General features: G+C 48.9%; 1 protein-coding gene across 1 annotated transcript in view; it reads right to left on the reverse strand.

The window, feature by feature from the left end:
- Nucleotides 1-1,966: 1,966 nt before the first annotated feature.
- IGF2BP1 (insulin like growth factor 2 mRNA binding protein 1) overlaps nucleotides 1,967-19,155 on the reverse strand; it is a 40,944-nt gene continuing 23,755 nt past the window's right edge. The window contains exons 4-16 of the mRNA XM_061140757.1: nucleotides 18,806-18,854; nucleotides 18,236-18,287; nucleotides 12,340-12,403; nucleotides 10,909-11,190; nucleotides 10,054-10,188; nucleotides 8,963-9,085; nucleotides 7,959-8,094; nucleotides 7,212-7,334; nucleotides 6,735-6,854; nucleotides 5,883-5,957; nucleotides 5,041-5,172; nucleotides 4,519-4,632; nucleotides 1,967-2,825 (exon numbers count right to left, since the gene is read on the reverse strand). Coding sequence (XP_060996740.1) covers nucleotides 2,733-2,825; nucleotides 4,519-4,632; nucleotides 5,041-5,172; nucleotides 5,883-5,957; nucleotides 6,735-6,854; nucleotides 7,212-7,334; nucleotides 7,959-8,094; nucleotides 8,963-9,085; nucleotides 10,054-10,188; nucleotides 10,909-11,190; nucleotides 12,340-12,403; nucleotides 18,236-18,287; nucleotides 18,806-18,854 — 1,498 coding nt within the window. The 3' untranslated portion in view covers nucleotides 1,967-2,732. The remainder of the gene's footprint in view (nucleotides 2,826-4,518; nucleotides 4,633-5,040; nucleotides 5,173-5,882; nucleotides 5,958-6,734; nucleotides 6,855-7,211; nucleotides 7,335-7,958; nucleotides 8,095-8,962; nucleotides 9,086-10,053; nucleotides 10,189-10,908; nucleotides 11,191-12,339; nucleotides 12,404-18,235; nucleotides 18,288-18,805; nucleotides 18,855-19,155) is intronic.

A 19,155-nucleotide genomic window follows, 5' to 3' on the forward strand; every position in this document is an offset into this window, starting at 1 on the left:
GGGAAGCTTAATTAAACTGGCCTGGTATCATCTCTAAAGGCTTTCCTGCTTCCTCCTCTTTGGGGCAGACAGTTCTGGGGGTCTACAAAGGAACGTCATGGGAAGAAAGTAACAAGACACCAATGAGGCAGGAACCTGTCCCCAGCTACATTCCCAAATCCCTTGCCCCTCCCTTGCCACCCACCACCCTAAATCAAGGATTTATAAGTGTGGGCCCGCTGTTAGAATCAATCACATCAATTGAAAGAAGATGAGGAGACAGAAGGGCCAGTTATCTGTTTGTCCCTTGGTCTACTGATAAAGACCAAAAATGGCAAGATGGGACTAAAATGAAATAACAGTCACAATAAATGAAAAGCACTGCAATGACAAACCAGGTGGACCTCTCTGTGGGTGAGAGGGTGGCTTTGTCTCTTCCACCAATGGAATCTTGGCTCCCATATTTTTAGAGAAGTGTACATTTTCTTAAGGGTATGTTTTTTTAGTTATTATTTCTCTCCTCGATAAAACGGAGGCAATACTTTAAAATATCTCAACAGCACCACTGGTGGGAAAAAGCCGGGGTGCCCTTTAACCAAAGGGGGGAGGGGAGACCACAGGCCAGCTGCTGGAGGCTGTTGCTTCGCCCTTGGGGCCACAGCTCTGCTGGGCCTGTCAACCTCATCAGGCAAGATTTTCCCGGGAGAGGTGGGTGGCTTAGAGATCAGAGCCTGGCCCTGGGCTCTCTCACACGTGGGCCTTCCCTCTGGGCCCAGCCTCCCTCCAAGGGGCAGCGCCGGCGGCCTTTCCCACAGGGCCTGTTCTCCATAGAGACTTCCTAAAAGAGTTACACTGGCTCATGTTGTAAGAAATTATGAAACATAACTTTCTCGTTTTTTTTTCTTTTCATTAAAAAAATAAAATATTCAAGACTATCAGCTTCTCTTTTGCTTTGCTTTTCTTTTTTATATAAAATATCAGCAAGCCGCAAAGAAAAAAAGATTAAAAAAAAAAAAGAGGTGGGGGGAACAAAAAGGAAAGTAATTGCTGAGGTAACTTCATACCTTGAGGTAGTTTACTTTGCGCACAGCATTACCTGACTGACTCCGCCCACATGTCATGGTTGTCTGGTTGTTACTGTTGTTGCAATGTTGCAAGGAGGGGAGTCCCTAGCGTGGGCTCTTCCACACACGCAGAGGCCTTCCTCCCTTCCCAGCACACTGGATAGCATTGTCCAAGGTAGCTAAAGTGCACCACCCGGCTAATCTGCGCTGACGATCAGCACATGAGGAGGGGAGGCCAAACCTCATTTAACTGACGGCTGCTGTCTTCCATGAGGGCTGAACTTAAAATGGGACCTTACTTGAGCCTGGAAAATTAATAAATTAAGCTTGTTTACCCTTTTGTGCATAATGCTGCTGGTATTTTGAATTTTGTTTCTTTTAGGCACACATAACATCACGCCAACGACTCGTGCAGGCAGAAACCATCAGTTAAATACGCCTCTAGGATAAACACAGAAGCAAATACTCTCCGATTTACTGAATATTCATAATAGATGCCAAATGATGGACTTCAGCTTTTTCAGGAGCTCAGGGTCGGGTTGCACATCCCACCACCACCAAGGGAACAGTGCCGTGGTGGGGGAGTGCCCCGCAACCCCCGCTTCTGGGAACCAGCCCTTATGCGAGCACATGGGCCGGGGTGAGGGCACAGTGGCAGCCTTTGGGGCCACTCAAGTCCTCCATGGAACTGAGACTTTATCAAGGGGAGTTAGGGTCCCCTTCCCAGTGCTCGTATCCAATCATTAAAATAGACTAAAAAAATATAAAATCTGCCTGAGAATGGCAGGAATCAGGGACAGTACAGTGGTCAGCCCCTGTCCCGCTGAGCAGTCAGCACCACCCATGCGCTCCTGGACATGGCGTGGGACTCTCACGGTTAGAGGGACATGAACGGGGCAGGAATCTTGGTGGGGAAGCCCCGACCGCGCGGGCAATTTGAACTGCACCAGTTTCTCAAGGTGGTGATCTGGAATCCATCAGCCACAAGGGCACTCCTTTTAAACGTGGATTACTATATATTTTAATCATCTGTCTCTCCCATTCTTTATTCCTCGCTGTTCCTATAGGTTGGTTAGGAAGGGATCGGAATTAATCTACAGATGCCGATGCGTCTTCTCCCTTCGAGTCAATAATATACACAAAGCAATGCACTGGTTCCCACTTTTGCCAGTAGCAGAAAGATGAGCTAATCAGTGTGAATACAGGAAGAGGTGATGTCAGGGCACGAGAATAGAGGTATTTTAATCAATAAACCAAGGAGGAGAAGGCTGGAAGGGCTTTAGGGTCAAGAAGTAAATCATCCTTTGAGATTGATTAAAACACCCCTCTGCATGTTTTAAAAACCTGAAGGAAATTTTATTTCTCTTCCCACTGGGGTCTGACCCACCCTCTCGATGGGACCTGGAGAACTTAAAACAATCCACGTTTAAAAGCACCCTGAGCTAGAATTTCCAAGGTGACACCCTCAGGGGTGGGCAGTGTTGGGCCAATTGGTTGGGTGTTTGGGGCTGAGAGATCAGGGTTCCTCACTGGAACAACTTTCTCAAGCACGTGGGCAAACCTGATCTACATCCCGGCCCAAGTGTCCCTGATTCCCGCTCATTCTCAGGCCTGCTGGGGAGATCATGCTCTCGATTTCGGCCTGTTGTCCTTCAGCCGACATGATGGGGGTCGACGTGAAGGGGCTGGTCACTTCCTCCGGGCCTGGGCCTGGTTACTCTGTCCCTTTTGGTGCAGCTGTTTGACTTGGGCCAAGATGTCTCGTATCTTCCGCTGAGCCATCTGCAGAAAGAACACATGAGAGTGAGGATCTTTAAAGGTGGGGAGAGACAGCCCGACTGGTGAGACAGGCCACCGGGGTCTGGATCCTGGCAACAAACAGATCACACGGGACTTAGAAGAAAGGTAAGAGAGGGCTGAGGGTTAGAGTGACAGAAAGTTTCTTTGCCTCTGAGCAGACCCTGAGCACCCACTGGATTCATATAGGGGAATGGAGGAGAAAAGCAGTATAAAGTCCTTCATCAGAATTTAAAACATGACCAAGCTGACACATGTTTCTCAACTCAAGGGGGAACTCCCTAAGTTTCCAGGAGTATGTGTTGTCAGAAGATCAAAAATCAGGAGGCCTTGTCACCAATCACAACTCCACTATGCATCTAAATATCCAGGGAAAGGGGATGAAATGGGATAACCAAAAGGTAGTGAAGTAAGCTCCACCGTGAAAGTGGAGAAAACAAAGGACCGGTATCTTTAACTCTTTCCTTGTTAAAAATTTCTTCCCTATGAACAAAGGTTTTGTGAGGGAAACCAACTGTCCACTGTGATTCACTTGACAGAAATATACCAGAATGTCTGCTTTTCCATAAGATGAGTGACTGATTTTCTTGGTTAAAGAGAAAAGTTGGTCTAAGTTGGGGAATGAATGTGGAGTTGACATTTTTATATGTTAATGCCTCCTATCAGCCCTGTGCTTAATGTTTTATAAAGTTTTCCATTTAGTTCTCAGTCTAACCAACAAAACATACCCCCCCTTCAGTATTTAATACATCCTGGCTCTTCTGCATCCCTGAATACATCATTTACTCTCTTAACCTCATGTTCCTCATTTGTACCATGAGGTTGTTATGAGGACGACATGAGTTAAGAGACACCACATAGAATGGTGCTTGGTGTAGCAGGAGCACCCACAAATCTTAAGATAGTTTTTGTGGCTATTAATTGTTCCCAAAGGACTGTCAGAGAAAGCCACCATGCCACACTGGGGTCTGGGTTCCTGTTTGGCTCTTGATTTCATGAGCAGCCTCAGATGGGCCACAAACCTGCTGTGACAGGCTTATCCTCTGGGAATGGAAGGGGTGGTATCCAATAGCCTTCACAGCCTTCCAGCTTCAACAATGTTGAATGTTAAATGAATGTTAGGAAAACCCCAGTCGTTTCAATCACCCTGTAATCTGAATCTGATATTTGCCCTCCTTTCTAGACTCTGGGGTCAGTCCCAATGCTGGGCACTGCTGACGGGCTCACTGGAAGCAGCACAGAAATGGACGGTGAGTGCCAGGATGAGACCAGGAGGCTTGAAGAACTGGAAACAGGATGGAGCAGTGGTTCTGGGAAAGAGGAAGGAAATGCACTGGAAAAGGGCAACCCATGGTGTTACCCCACAAACCAGACTGGGCAGTGGCCAAGACACATTTCTCTTCTCCAGTGCAAAAGAGAAGGACTGTGGTTAGATGACAGTGAAGACTATCAACATATCACATACAACATGTAACATTAATAGTCACTGTACATAACATATATCTACGAAAGTAAGTCAAATCACTGTCCCTACAGTCTTAAGAGGGAATAAGACATCTACACATCACACCCTACACCTAGAAGAGAAGAGTGACCCAGGCCAGAGGCAGGCAGAATCCTGCTCCTCTGATCCCCAGGTTCCTGCCACCCTCCTGTGATGGGGGAGTGCCGTAGGTACCTGGCTGGCATAGAAATGCCCAATGATCTTGACGATGACCTGGTCGTTCTCATCAGGAGTCTGGTCTCTTGGCACCACCACCTCAGCTGCTGTCAAATTTTGCAGCTCATTCACCTGGGGGCAGGGGTGGGAGCAGGAGGACAGGTCAGAGAAGTGCTTGGGTGCTGACAGTGTCAAACACGGAGGGGCAAGAGGTTTAGTCACTAGCTGGCAGAAACTGGAGGATTCAGGAGCTGAGCTTGGAGAGCAGAATCAAGTAAAGGGGCAAAGTGCAAGAACTAAGGTTGAGCAGACCTGGAAGATCCCCTGGAGAAGGGAATGGCTACCCACTCCAGCAGTCTTTGTCTGGAGAATCTCATGGACAGAGGAGCCTGGCAGGCTACATGGGGTTGCAGAGAGTCAGTCACAACTAAGTGATTCACACTCAGAGATCACTCAGGGTGGGGAAGGAGGGGGCCAGGGCAGAGCTGTCAGGTTCAGGGACCAACATCCAGAGCTTTCAGCCTGACCCTCATGGCTCACCGTCTTGCCACCTTTGCCAATGACCCGGCCGGCTGCTGACGCTGGCACCCGGATATGGGTCTCCAGCTTTACTTCTTCCTTGGGACCAAAAAAGTTCTCCTCCTTGAGTTTTCCATAAATTCTTCCCTGAGCCTGAGAAAAGGAGGTCATTGTTACGTTGGCAGTACACATATATGTGACAAAAGGGAAGCTCCCCAAGCCCCACCCCCCCGTGCGGGGTGGACCACCACCTAGAATAGGTGACAGGAAAGGTCCACAGCACTAACCTGTCAACACTCCTTCTGCTCACTTGTAACACTGGGAGGCCTGGGCAAAGTAACTGAATATGAATACATAACTCCCCAGACGAATACAGTACCTAAACTACAAACCAGACCTAAGGGGTCTGGGAGGCTTGCATGGACTCGGACAAGCAGGGAATGGCGAGTCAAGCCCTGAGTGGCGGTTGGAGGGTCACTCAGCGGCAGGCTGCTGTCACTGCACGCAGCCTAGGGCTGCCCCCCGTCTCCAGCCCTCCCTAGATCAGAATGAGCCACTCTATATCAGCTCTTTAGCTGTCTGTCAGAAGTCCGAGAACCTAGGAACGTAGTAGGGACATAAAGGAGAGAAGAGCCTTCCTTAGTCACTACAGCAGAGGGCAAGGAGATGGCCTTCTTTTCCGTGTGCCTATTCACTTTCAGGAAGCAGAGGGGGAAGGCGTTAGAATGCAAGTTGAATGTCAGTCTGAAAGCAGCTGGGCAGCCCTGAATTTACAGGGAAGCTTAATATCTGATGCAGATTTGCACTCCAACACAAACTTGATTCCCCTGGGTCCTACTCGAAAAAACAATAAAGATCAGAACCTTGAATTGGGCTTCTGGGGGTCCAGTGATGATGACCATACGAACTTTGGAGTCTGGAGTTTCAGGAGGAGCAATCTACAAAGCAAACACTGGTCACAGATAAGCGCTCTATCGCCCCCTCCTCCAGAACCCTACCAACACCCTGCTTCCACTCCCCACTTCTGATGGCCTGGGGAGTGAAGAACAAAGACCCCGGACCCAAGGCTATCGCCCCTGTGCCAAAAATCTTACGAGGACATAAGTGCCTTTGTTTCTTGACGTGTTCTAAGTAGGGTTTAGTTGAGTCCTGCCAAGAGGGACCACTGGTGGTGGTGGTGGTAGAGGGGAATGGACTGGCCTCCCAGAGAATTTCTGGGAGCCCTTATTCACCAAAGAACATACACTGCGTTTGACCAAAACCTTTCAGACCACTGAAACCAATGGCTTTAGATTTGTGAAATTTAACAAAGCATTCCTTCACTGTAACAGGTTCTCCCTGACCAGGGAAGGTGGAAAGATGGCTAAAATTTACCGAGCAACCACTGTGCCTCAAGCACTGAGCTGGGGACTTTGGCTGCATCATTTCAGAGTATTCTCATCACTACTATGCCGACGGGGAAAGGAAGGCTCGGGTACTATAGCTCAAAAACTGCGACTGAACCCAGTCAGTCTTGCCTGAACTGAAGCTCTCCTGTGCTATGATACCACTTCCTCTCTTAGTCTGAAAGCGAAGTCGAAAGCAAAAGGAACTGGGACCCCACAGGAGAGAGCCCTAACACTAGGCAGATGGGGTGTCTGAGAACCAAATGTGAGGGTGACGGGAGCAGAGCGCCCTCACACCCCGGGAACCAGAAGGAGAACAGAGCTGGTTACCTTAATGGAGGCGCTGGCGAAGCGGGAGAGCTGTTTGATGTGCTGCCCCTTCTTGCCGATGATGGCGCCCACCGCCTGGGCGGGAATGAACACCTGCACCATCTCCTGCTCTGGAGCCTGCTGCCAAGACAGGATATGTCATTAATGCAGCTCCAGTCAAGGGGCACAGCCCAGAAGCCCCTCCGTGGCCCTGCCCTGCACCGTCAACGAGGAAGGGGTGCAGCACCCAGACACCAGCCTGGGCGACATGCTCTGCAGCTCTCCCGATGCCCCACAGGGACAAACGAAAGCTGGGCCAGACGAAGAGGAAGAGTGCTGCCGGCATCCGAGGCTGCTGTCCACAGGGCTGGTGCTCTGGACAGCTAGCGCTAGTGGCTGGGAGCCCTTCCCTCTCCCTGTAAATTACCAAGTATCAGTCTCCCACAAGGAGCTGGGCCCGAAGTGAGCTCACGGACACCCAGGGTCCCCTGCACCTACCATAAAGGAGCTGTAAGGCGCAGCTCCGGTGACGCTGCTGGGAGGCGGTGGCACTGCACTGGAGGAGGCTGGAAAAAGACCTACAGCGGCCAGGTTCAGGCCAGGGATGAGATGCGACTGCAGCTGAGGAAAAGAAGACGAAGAGAAAGAGGTTGGCTCATTCGGATGGGGCCTGGTAGCGCCTGTCCATGGTGCTGGCTGAACAGGAGGGTGAATGGGCCAAAACAGGAGAATGGCATGCTTTTGTCCCAAACCTGCCTGCCCCTCTGGTATTCACAACTCTCACATGAACATGAGGGTTCCCACCTCTGAGGTGAAGGGACACCGTCTTAGACCCTCAGACGTCCTTCTTCTCCAGCAGTCCCTCCCCTCTGATGGAGGCAGACCTCAGGTGACAAGGTGGGGAAGTTGGGTCTCTGACTTCTAGGACTCACGTTTTTGGTCATGTGACCCACATCCTCACTCATCTTTAAAAACCAGATGAAAACTAGGAACCCTCTCCCCCACTAAAGTGTACATAAACATGAAGTTTACAGAGGGAACCACAGACCTCAAAGCCCAAGACTGGATCCCCACTTGCACCCAGGAATCAAATGAAAAACCCCTATTAATTCAGTGCTAAAAGGACTGATCAATCTTGAGGTCCAAAAGCAAAGTCAATGTTCCCACGACCCCAGCATGTGAACACCCACCCACTTGGAGACCCACTTCTGCTACGGCTCCGGCTCAGAGGCATCTGACACTCACGCTCATGGCAGCCACGTCATTCTCATAGGCTTCCCGCACTTTCTTCATGATCTCCTGCTCGGCCCTGCAGCAATTCTCGATGGCGCCCTTCACAGTGATGGTCCTCTCGGGGTTATAGAGGGTGAGATCCTGCAGCCTGGGGCAGGGAGCAGAGCAGCATCAAGCTTCAGCTGACAGGCCAGGACCAGGAGAAGAGCCTGGCTGAGGACATCACAGCCACGCTGTTTCCACATGATGTTTAGTTTGGGGCAAATATGAATAGCTCTGTCTCTGGCCTTCAGCGCGTCCCTAGGGCAAGGTTTCCCTACAGGGAGGTGAGGACATTCGGCACAGACTGGTAAGCAAGGAGGGTGCTCCTGACTGGAAACTTCCCCAGTGGTGCTAGACAATCCATCTTCTGTGCCTTTCTGAAGCAGAGCAGGTAATTTGCTCACAGGGAGAGGGAAATGGCAACCTACTCCAGTGTTCTTGCCTGGAGAATCCCACGGACGGAGGAGCCTGGTGGGCTGCAGTCCATGGGGTCGCAAAGAGTCAGACACGACTGAGCGACTTAACTAAGTCTCTTCACAAAGTCAAGAGACACAGTGTTCACAGAAGGGCTAACGGATCCGTCCTGAGAAGCAGGCCATCACACAGAGCACCTGCTCAAGGCTCAGGAAAGGATCTGGGTCCATCCTCTCCCCGTGGCCTGGCACTGTGCCGGGAACACTCCCCCGTCCTGGCCCCTGGCCGCAGGCTCTCTCCCCAAGATGCAGAGCGAGAGAGACAGGATGCAGCTGCCGAGGACTGAAGAGGCAGCACCCTAACCACAGCCCTCCCTCCCACAGCGGTGATGGAAGGACTCCAGCCCTTACAGATAAATACTCTTCATCGCTGCTTTATCTATCCTTCAATAAGCAGAAACTGTATCCGACTTATGGGGCAGGTGCTAAGGATGGATAATGAACTATGCCACCCTGGGGGCCCAGGTATCCCACTCGCAGAGGGAGAGGAAAGTGCCTTACGAGGAAATGGTGATTTTTGTCTCTGTGTCCTGCTCCACCTTCTTCAGGTTGCGCCCTTCCTTGCCAATGAGACGTCCAACAAAGTTATTATGGGCCAGGATCTTCAGGGGAACCTCGTCAGCCCTTGGGAAAAGTGAGGGACAAGAGCTCCTTAGATGGCAGGCCGCTGCAGATGGGGGTTTCCGGGACAAACGCCAGAACCAAATCGTGTTTTCAAACAAAACCATGAAGATCAGTGGGAGAGAAATGGGAAGTAGCGACAGATGGCAAAGGCACAAGGTCACTATGGATGATGGGTGTGTTCCTTAACTGGTGATGGTTTCTGTAAATATACTTGTATTAAAAACTCATCCAAGTGTATACTCTCAAGGGGGCATACTATAGAATTTAGCTCAGTTGGTAAAGAATTCGCCTGCAATGCAGGAGACCCTGGTTCAATTCCCGGGTCAGGAAGATCTGCTGGAGAAGGGAAAGGCTACCCACTCCAGTATTCTGGTCTAGAGAATTACACGGACTGTATAGTCCATGGGGTCGCAAAGAGTTGGATATGACTGAGCAACTTTCACTTTCACAGAATTCTATGTACCTTTGGGTTAGTGGCTCAGTTGGTAAAGAATCTACCTGCAATGCAGGAGGATCCGGTTTTGATCCCAGGGTCGGGAAGAGCCCCTGGAGAAGGGAATGGCAACCCACTCCAGTATTCTTGCCTGGAGAATCCCAAGAACAGAGGAGCCTGGCAGGCTACAGTCCATGGGACGGCAAAGAGTCAGACACGTTTGTGCAATTTCTTTCACAGAGTTCTATGCAGCTAATAAAGAACAAGGTGAGCCTGTATACTGATGCACGACAATGAAAAAAACAGACTGTACAACAGCATGTTCATGATGATCCTATTTGTGCTAAAACACATGCATATACATACATGTGCACGTGCCTACGAGGGCACAGCACTGCTAGGATACACGGGGCCTTATTTACAAGGAGGAGGATTCATTTTTCAGCTTTCACCCTGTTGTACAATTTCTGTGTCCCCTATTTGTCTGTGTTAAGAGTTGAGGAGGCAGCAGTGCCCAGAGAAGCTAGCGCCTTACGTTTTGGTGTCCTTGGCCTCCTTGTGCATAATCTCCAGGATCATCTTACAAGCAGAAGAGCAGCCCTCAGGGGTCGAGTGGACACTGATGGCCTTCTCGGCAGCACCGGCATTCTCCTTCCTGTGCACGTCGATCCTAACAAGCACATGGATGGTTAGCTGTCCCTGGTGAAGCTCCTCAACCCAAAGTACAGGCCTGCTCTTCTTGGAACAAGGCCAAGTGCGGAACTGAGACAGGCAAGAGAAGGGCAGCCTGTTGCTATGGATTCTGTCTCAGTCAGGAGGCGGCAGCCGAGAACGATGGCATCTCTCGGGAATCCAGGGCTGGGGATCAGCAGCCCTCAGCTCTGAAGCTGCGTTTCCCCCTTGAAACAACTATAAAGGGAAGGTACACTGTGTCAAATTAAAAGCAAATGATAAAAGGGTGCATTATGAATCAGAACACAAAATGACCTGCTCTGTTCCACAGATCGGCTATAAAGATTAAGAAGAGCGGTGGCTGTGTGCAATCGGAGACAGGTCAGGACTACGCCCTCTCACTGAGGTCCCTGACTGGCCTGTCCTGCTGCCACCGATAATCAGTGTTGAGGTCACAGAGCACTAAGGAGAGGCTTTCTTCTCAAGACTAGTTTTGCTCCATGTAAAGTTCTACAAAGAAACCCTTCTTACAACTAGTGTGTGGCCCAGCCATTGCCACCAAATGGCACATCCCAGGCTTATTCTATCTCCCAACATTTCCTAAGAGGTAAAGTTGAGCTGAAACCCCCTCCGTGTGTTTCTAGGAGGGGCCTCGCCTCCTGGGCACCAACCACTGTTTCCTGGCCCCACCTCTACCTCCCCTGCGGCCAAGACTCACTTGGACTGGGTCTGTTTTGTGATGTTGCGGATGGTGGCCCCCTCCTTGCCAATGATGGCGCCCACATATTGGGTGGGCACCAGGAGCCGCAGGGGGATGTCCACTTGCTGCTGTTTGGCTGGGGCCCCAGCTGCCACAGGGGAGCCCTGGCGGGGCTGACCCCGAGAGCCAAAGCCTCCTCGGCGCCCGTTCTCAGGACCCTGTGTGATCTGCTCATCAGGAATGTAGGAGACCTTCAAGGCGTGGTTCTCTAGCTGGTGGCCATTCAGCTTCAAGATGGCTCTGAGGACAGAGAGAAAATCTACCGGTCACTCCAATCCATGCCAATCACACCAAATGCTCTCCAGGTATAAAGCACTCAGTTGGGTTACAACATGGAACATTCCAGAAGAAAGGGACATGACCTCCTGCCCACATTCCCACCTCCACCTTAGAGACACCTCCTGTCTAAATAAGACATCAAATAAGGTAGTATAGCAAAAATAAGCTAATTCCGTTGAATTTGGGGATTGGCTTGTTAATTTCAAGTTTCCAAGTAAACTCCATGGAAATAGAAGAAGTGGAAACAGAATGGCTTGCACAAGTTTAAGTCTATCTGGAATGTCTGCAAACCAGGACTAGTGAACACCGAAGGGAGGGGCCATGCGCCATCCATTCCCTGGGCTGATGCTGGTTAGAAATGTTAACAAAGCAACAATATGCACTAGGAAGTAAGCAAGTGTGGACTTAAAACCAAGTTAAGGCCCATAGATTGGCCGCAGGGACCTCCAGAAAATTCTGAGCACAGCAGACACCTGAAAGAAAACCGAAGGTTTGAGAAAGTGGTACAGTTCTAAACTAGGTTGGAGGAAACAAATGGGATAGAGGCAACATGTTGAAGGAACAAGAAAGCCATTGAAAGCAAAATGTGGCAAAAGGCCCATAACAGAATATAAATGAAGTCTATCGGTACCAATGGGGTGGGGCAGGGTGACTCAACCAAACAGCCAGGGAGCCAGAAATTGTGGATGTGATGGGACTCAAGGTCATTCCTGAGACATTAATAAAATGTCTGCTTCTGCCACATCACAAATCTTTTAGGTCTCAGTTCCTTCTCATCACCACTAGATGGCGCCATCAACACAGCAAAGGACCCTATGGTTCTGCAACCAGAGACCTATCAAAAGTCAGCATCTTCTAAAGAGGATTTCCCACCTTCTCAGGGGACGTCTATGGGTCTCTCCCTTCAAAGCTTATCCTATCAATCCCAGGGAGGTTTCTGAACCTTTGAGATTCCTGAACCAAAAGACAAAGAGTCTGGCACTGGTTGCAACAAAATGAGAGGTTAGGCGGGGACTGGTGCCCATCCACACCCCATCCTTGTCAAAGCAGGGGCACCTGGCTCCCAACAACCACAAAGACCCTCCCTATCCCACTTTTGGGTCCACTCACTGCCTGGTCTGTTCCCGGTTGGAATAGGTGACATTGACCACTGCCGTCTCGCTCTCGGTGTTCACTGGGGGAGCAAACCAGAGATCAGGGTTAGAGCAGTGAGTCCTGGAGATGGCACCAATGATGTTCTTTAAAGGCTCATCTTTGAGGGCCATGCAGTCAGGAAGGAAATCCTTGAAAGACAAAGCAGAGCATTTCCCCTACAGGCCCCTTTCATCACAACTCCTGGAAAATTGACATTAGCCTATCATTTTCCTTTAACTTTAATATGCCTTCCTTCGATTTCCCTGCCAGCCCTCAAGAGAGCCAGGCATACAAACGGATGTGCAGTCAACATATCAGCAGTTATGCAGCAGAGAGAACACACATTCACACACACCCGAATCTGGAAATAAATTTATTCTTAGAAAGAAATTTAAACTAGTTAAAAATCACACACAGAGTGAGATCAGGCCAAGAAAACGTCTGTAAGGACCTCCCTGAAGAGACCTGAGAAAACACCTGTACCCACTTCACAGCGCCCGAGAGGATTCAATGATCAAATGCAAGTATGTCAGCACCGAGCTGAGGAAGCTGACAGGAGCGGCTGCCATGGAGTCTAGGGGGCAGGTTCTGGGAACGGACTTGGGTTGGATGTTAAGAGTTCCATGTGATCTGGCCACATACTCTTCCCCCATTTTCAATTAATAAAATTAACCTCTGCTTTATGTGTCACTGTCTTGTGATTTTTGGGTCCCCTAGACATTCAGAAAACTAAGATCATGGCATCTGGTCCCATCACTTTATGGGAAATAGATGGGGAAACAGTGGAAACAGTGTCAGACTTTATTTTTTGGGCCCCAAAATCACTGCAGATGGTGATTGCAGCCATGAAATTAAAAGATGCTTACTCCTTGGAAGGAAAGTTATGACCAACCTAGACAGCATATTAAAAAGCAAGACATAAAAGAAAAGGCAAAGTAATTAGCCTCCAACTAATAAAAATAAATGAAAAAAAAAAGCAGATACATTACTTTGCCAACAAAGGTCCGTCTAGTCAAGGCTATGGTTTTTCCAGTGGTCATGTATGGATATGAGAGCTGGAAAGCTGAGCGCCAGGAAAGCTGAGCGCCGAAAAATTGATGCTTTTGAACTGTGGTGTTGGAGAAGACTCTTGAGAGTCCCTTACATTGCGAGGAGATCCAACCAGTCCATCCTAAAGGAGATCAGTCCTGGGTGTTCATTGGAAGGACTGATGCTGAAGCTGAAACTCCAATACTTTGGCCACCTCATGTGGAGAGTTGACTCATTGGAAAAGACCCTGATGCTGGGAAAGATTGAGAGCAGGAGGAGAAGGGGACAACAGAGGATGAGATGGCTGGATGGCATCACCGACTCAATCGACATGAGTTTGAGTAAACTCCGGGAGCTGGTGATGGACAGGGAGGCCTGGTGCGCTGCGGTTCATGGGGTCGCAAAGAGTCGGACACAACTGAGCAACTGAACTGAACTGAACTGAACCGAGCGACTGAACTGAACCAAGTACCCTGGTAGCTCAGACAGTAAAGCGTCTGCCTACAGTGTGGGAGACCTGGGTTCGATTCCTGGGTCAGGAATATCCTCTGGCGAAGGAAATGGCAACCCATTCCAGTACTCTTGCCTGGAAAATCCCATGGACGGAGAAGCCTGGTGGGCTACAGTCCATGGGGTCGCAAAGAGTTGGACACAACTGAGCGACTAAACTTTCAGACGTGCCTAGAGAATCCCATGGATGGAGGAGCCTGCTGGGCTGCAGTCCATGGGGTCGCTAGGAGTTGGACACGACCGAGTGACTTCACTTTCACGCATTGGAGGAGGAAATGGCAACCCACTCCAGTGGTCTTGCCTGGAGAATCCCAGGGACAGGGGAGCCTGTTAGGCTGCCGTCTATGGGGTTGCACAGCATCAGACATGACTGAAGCGACTTAGCAGCAGCAGCAGACGGGCTCAAGAAAGCAGGGCTCTTTCTTAGGCTTAAAAATCACTGCAGATGGTGACTGCACCCATGAAATTCAAAGACGCATGCCCCTTGGGAAAAAAGCTATGACCAACCTAGATAGCATATTAAAAAGCAGAGACATTACTTTGCCAACAAAGGTCCATCTAGTCAAAGCTATGGTTTTTCCAGTGGTCATGTATGGATGTGAGAGGTGGACCATAAAGAAACCTGAGCACCGAAGAATTGATGCTTTTGAATTGCGGTGTTGGAGAAGACTCTTGAAAGTCCCTTGGACTGCAAGGAGATCAAACCAGTCAAACCTAAAGGAAATCAGCTCTAAATATTCATTGGAAGGACTGATGCTGAAGCTCCAATACTTTGGCCACCTGATATGAAGAACTGACTTATTGGAAAAGAGCCTGATGCTGGGAAAGATTGAAGGCAGGAGGAAAAGGGGACAATAGAGGATGAGATGGTTGGATGGCATCACGGACTCGCTGGACATGAGTTTGAGCAAGCTCTGGGAGTTGGTGATGGACAGGGAAGCCTGGCGTGCTGCAGTCCATGGGGTCACAAAGAGTCTGACAAGATTGAGCAACTGGACTGAACTGAGACCTGCTCAGCCCTGGCATGGGGGACTTGGACAAAAAAAAAAAAAAAAAATCCACCCCTCCCCCTACAACACCAAAGGCACTCATCGCCACAAAACTGCAGTGCAGACCACTCTCAGCCCCTCTGGCCTGTCAGTAGAGCTCTCCCATCTCAATGGAGAGGAAGATTCTACAAGAATCTTCTACCAGTTAAGTGGAAATACAGGAGTGAATCAAACCAACAAAACCTCTGCTCTCATGGAGCTTAAACATACTAGTAAGAAGAGAAAGCAAAAAGTATAAGCAGCAAAGACTGTGAAAAGATGCTAAGATAATGGACTATTCAGTTCAGTTCAGTCACTCAGTCGTGTCCTACTCTTTGCGACCCCATGAACCGCAGCATGCCAGGCCTCCCTGTCCATCACCAACTCTCAAGAGTTTACCCAAACCCATGTTCACTGAGTCGGTGATGCCATCCAACCATCTCATCCTCTGTCGTCCCTTCCTCCTCCTGCTCTCAATCTTTCCCAGCATCAGGATCTTTTCCAATGAGTCAGCTCTTCGCATCAGGTGGCCAAAGTATTGGAGTTTCAGCTTCGACATCAGTCCTTCCAATGAATACCCAGGACTGATCTCTTTTAGGATGGACTGGTTGGATCTCCTAACAGTCCAAGGGACTCTTAAGAGTCTTCTCCAACACCACAGTTCAAAAGCATCAATTCTTCGGCACTCAGCTTTCTTTATAGTCCAGCCCTCACATCCATACATGACCACTGGAAAAACCACAGCCTTGACTAGATGGACCTTTGTTGGCAAAGTTATGTCTCTGCTTTTTAACATGCTATCTAGGTTGGTCATAACTTTCCTTCCAAGGAGTAAGCATCTTTTAATTAATTTCATGGCTGCAATCACCATCTGCAGTGATTTTGGCGCCCAGAAAAATAAAGTCAGCCACTGTTTCCACTGTTTCCCCATCTATTTGCCATGAAGTGATGAACCATTACTCAACCATGAAAAAAAATTAAATCTTGCCATTTTCAGAGATGTGGATGGACCAAGAGCACATTATGCTTAGTGGAATGTCAAAGAAAGACAAATACTGTGTGATATCACCCATATAGGAAATCTAAAAAATACAGATGAATATACATGCAAAACAGAAACACAGATACAGAAGACAAACTAGTGATTACTAAAAAGGAGGGAGGGACATCAAGGGTATGGGGGTAGGGGGTATGGAACTGACAGATACAAACTACTATGTATAAAGTAAAATGATAAGAATTCCCTGGCAATCCTGAGGTTGGGACCCAGCGCTTTCACTGCCAAGGGCCTGGGTTGGATCTCTGGTCAGGAAACTAAGATCCCACAAGCCAATAAATAAATAAGTAAACAAAGCAGTCAAAGGACAAAAATATATTGCATAGCACAGGGAATTATAGACATTATCTTGTAACGACATTGAATGGAGTATAATCCTGAAAAATACTGCATCACTATGGTGTGTAACTGAAACTAATATATTATAAAACAACTATACTTCAATAAAAAAAGATAAATTCATGTTCTCCCTGAAAAAAAGTAGAAGGGGTTGAGTGCTATGGAGAAATACAAATCAGGGAAAAGGAGGTGGTGGTTAGGGGTATAATTTCTCGTAGGGTGGACAGAAAGGGCATTGCTTAGTAAGTGGCATTTGTGCAGACGAAGAGTTTATTGTTACAAAAGCAAACATTTCCCATTCTGTTTTCTCCAGGGAGCAGGCATCGCCCCCAGATTCGGTGTGTTATGGTTCTCTGGTGAGCCTCTGAACTAGCAGTGACCCCTGCCGGGCACCCCCAGTGAGCTCTCCAATGTGCTCCCAAACCACTGCTGTCTGTCCAGGAGTAACTGAGTCATCAGTCTAAGACGTAAGCAGGACTGGACAGTGGTTATCAGGGACTGAGCAATGGCTATCAGTGCTTCCAGGTATGTCCTGGTGCTTATAATAAAAACAAATTCCAGAGTCAGAGCAGAAGAGAACCTGTTCGACTGATTCAGCACCTCAGATCTTTGTGCAGGCGAGGATTTTAATCATTTGTAATGATTTACAGCTTGCCCCTATCCACAAAGAATTTGGAGATGAATATTTTGTCTCGTCCACGTTTCTTAAAGATCTGCAAACTCAAACCATTTTGTCTGCCTAATGACCAAGCTCTACTTTATGTCCAGCCCAAACCACTTCAAATTTTTATTCATTCATTCATTTACTTTTGGCTGAGCCGGGTCTTCACTGCTACACACGGGCTTTTTTCTAATTGCATCGAAAAGGGACTACTCTCCATTACAGTAGGTGGGCTTCTCACTGCTGTGGCTCCTCTTGTTGCAGAGCGTGGGCCAGAGGCGCAAGGGCTTCAGTAGTTGCAGCTCAAGGGCTCTAGACAGCCAGCTTCAGCATTTGCGGCACCTGGGGCTTTGCTGCACCATGCCCCATGGCATGTGGAATCTTCCCTCTTCCCAGACCAGATGAAACCCACATTCCCTGCACTGGCAGGTGGACTCTTTAACCACTGGACCACCAGGGAAGTCCTCCACATTTTATTTTAGCTCATTTCCTCTGAAAATAACTTATAATCTTAAGCAATAGAGAAACTTCAAAAATCATAGCAAACTTTTCATGATCTAGAATTCTTTTTATCATTTCTCCTTCTGTAGGCCTACTATTTTTTTTTTTGGCTGCGCCAGGTGTAATCTGTGGCATGTGGGATCTAGTTCCCCGACTAGGGATCGAACCCAAGCCCCCTGCATTGGGAGACGGAGTCTTAGCCACTGGACCACCAGGGAAGTTCCCGTGGGCCCAGTCTTGAGAAAGATTTTGCCTGCCCATCAATATGTGCAAAAGTTCTTTTTTTTTTATTAACCAAAGACATCCGCCCACCCTCCCCTCAAAAAATACAACCTGTTGATTATTTCAGACAAAAACCAAGAGTTATGAAGCTTTTTAAGTAAAATGGCTACAGATTCACTTAGCTTGCATGCAAAGCTTCCATTCTGAACCTATTCCTAAAATCTTGGGGACCTGGTTCTACCTTGGCTGGGCCAGGGAGACCCCATTCTGGGAACGAGTGACTTTGTTGATTCTCTTATTAACCAGAGGAGAAGCCAGTTCCAGAGAAGTAGCAGAGCCAAAACTGGGACACTCCACCTTTCCTCTCTTCACAGTACCCTCTGGCTGTCTTTGTCTGGTGCTCCAGAGAGATGTGGTACCAGAAAACGAAGCAGAGCAGATTTCCGTCCTTCCGCCCCACCCCGCAACTCCTCCAACATCCATCTACTCCTACCCCACTGCCCCGCCGCCTCTGCCCACTCTTACCTTGCTCGCAGTTCTCCACTGTACCATACTGAGCCAGCAAGCTGTCCAGTACCTGAGAGTGGGAGGGAGGGAGTACGGCTGCCCTGAGAACCCCAAGTCATCACTGGGCACACCCCTCACCCCAAAGCACTGGGAAAGCCTCCGGTGGGGACTGAACATGTTACCTGCTTGGTCTGCCCTTTCTCAGGTACTAATGCTGGTGGTAATCCATCAGAATTTCTTCACAGAATGTACTTCAGCTCAAAAAAGAACTTAAGGTCCTTTTTGGAAGCAGACCTGTGGCACCTGGGTCTCCAGCCAGTCCTCTGTCATCACTAAGCTTGGGGTTCAGGGGATACCCTTTCCCACCTCCCTGTTGCCTCTCACCAGAGGGAATGCCCAAGAACTCATGCTGGAAGTCTTAGGTTGAGAATGCAATCCAACTGCCCACCCCCCCCAGGCCCTCCCCCAGCATCTCTGGCCTAGCACCAAGCCCCCAGGACCCTCCCAGTCATCTCTGCCACCTCAGGCTAACCAAGACTTCCCTCCCAGTCTCCATGACCCCACTAACAGTTTCCCCTAATCACTTACTTCCCATCGAAGCTGGGGTGGAATATTTCGGATCTGTATTTTTCGACTCCTGAAATTAGAGAGAAAACATCAGTGACAGCTCTGGATACTTTAGGGGCCTGTGATCTTGCAGGTTTTAGTCCTCGTTCCAGTCTATCTTCCTACCTTCTACTCAACACCAAAGCCTTGGAGTCTAAGAATGATAACCTTTGGGAATGGAAATTTGGCCTTTTTAGAGAGTGAAATACAGTGCGACCACAGATAGGAAAGCCAAAACCAGGTGCCCTAAGCACTAGGATAACATAATTCCCCCCAATCATATCTGCTTTGTTCATCTCTCTTAGGTTCCTCACTAGTTATACTGTACTCAG

Source organism: Dama dama, chromosome 5, assembly GCF_033118175.1.
Source record: "Dama dama isolate Ldn47 chromosome 5, ASM3311817v1, whole genome shotgun sequence".
NCBI classification, from domain to species: domain Eukaryota; kingdom Metazoa; phylum Chordata; class Mammalia; order Artiodactyla; family Cervidae; genus Dama; species Dama dama.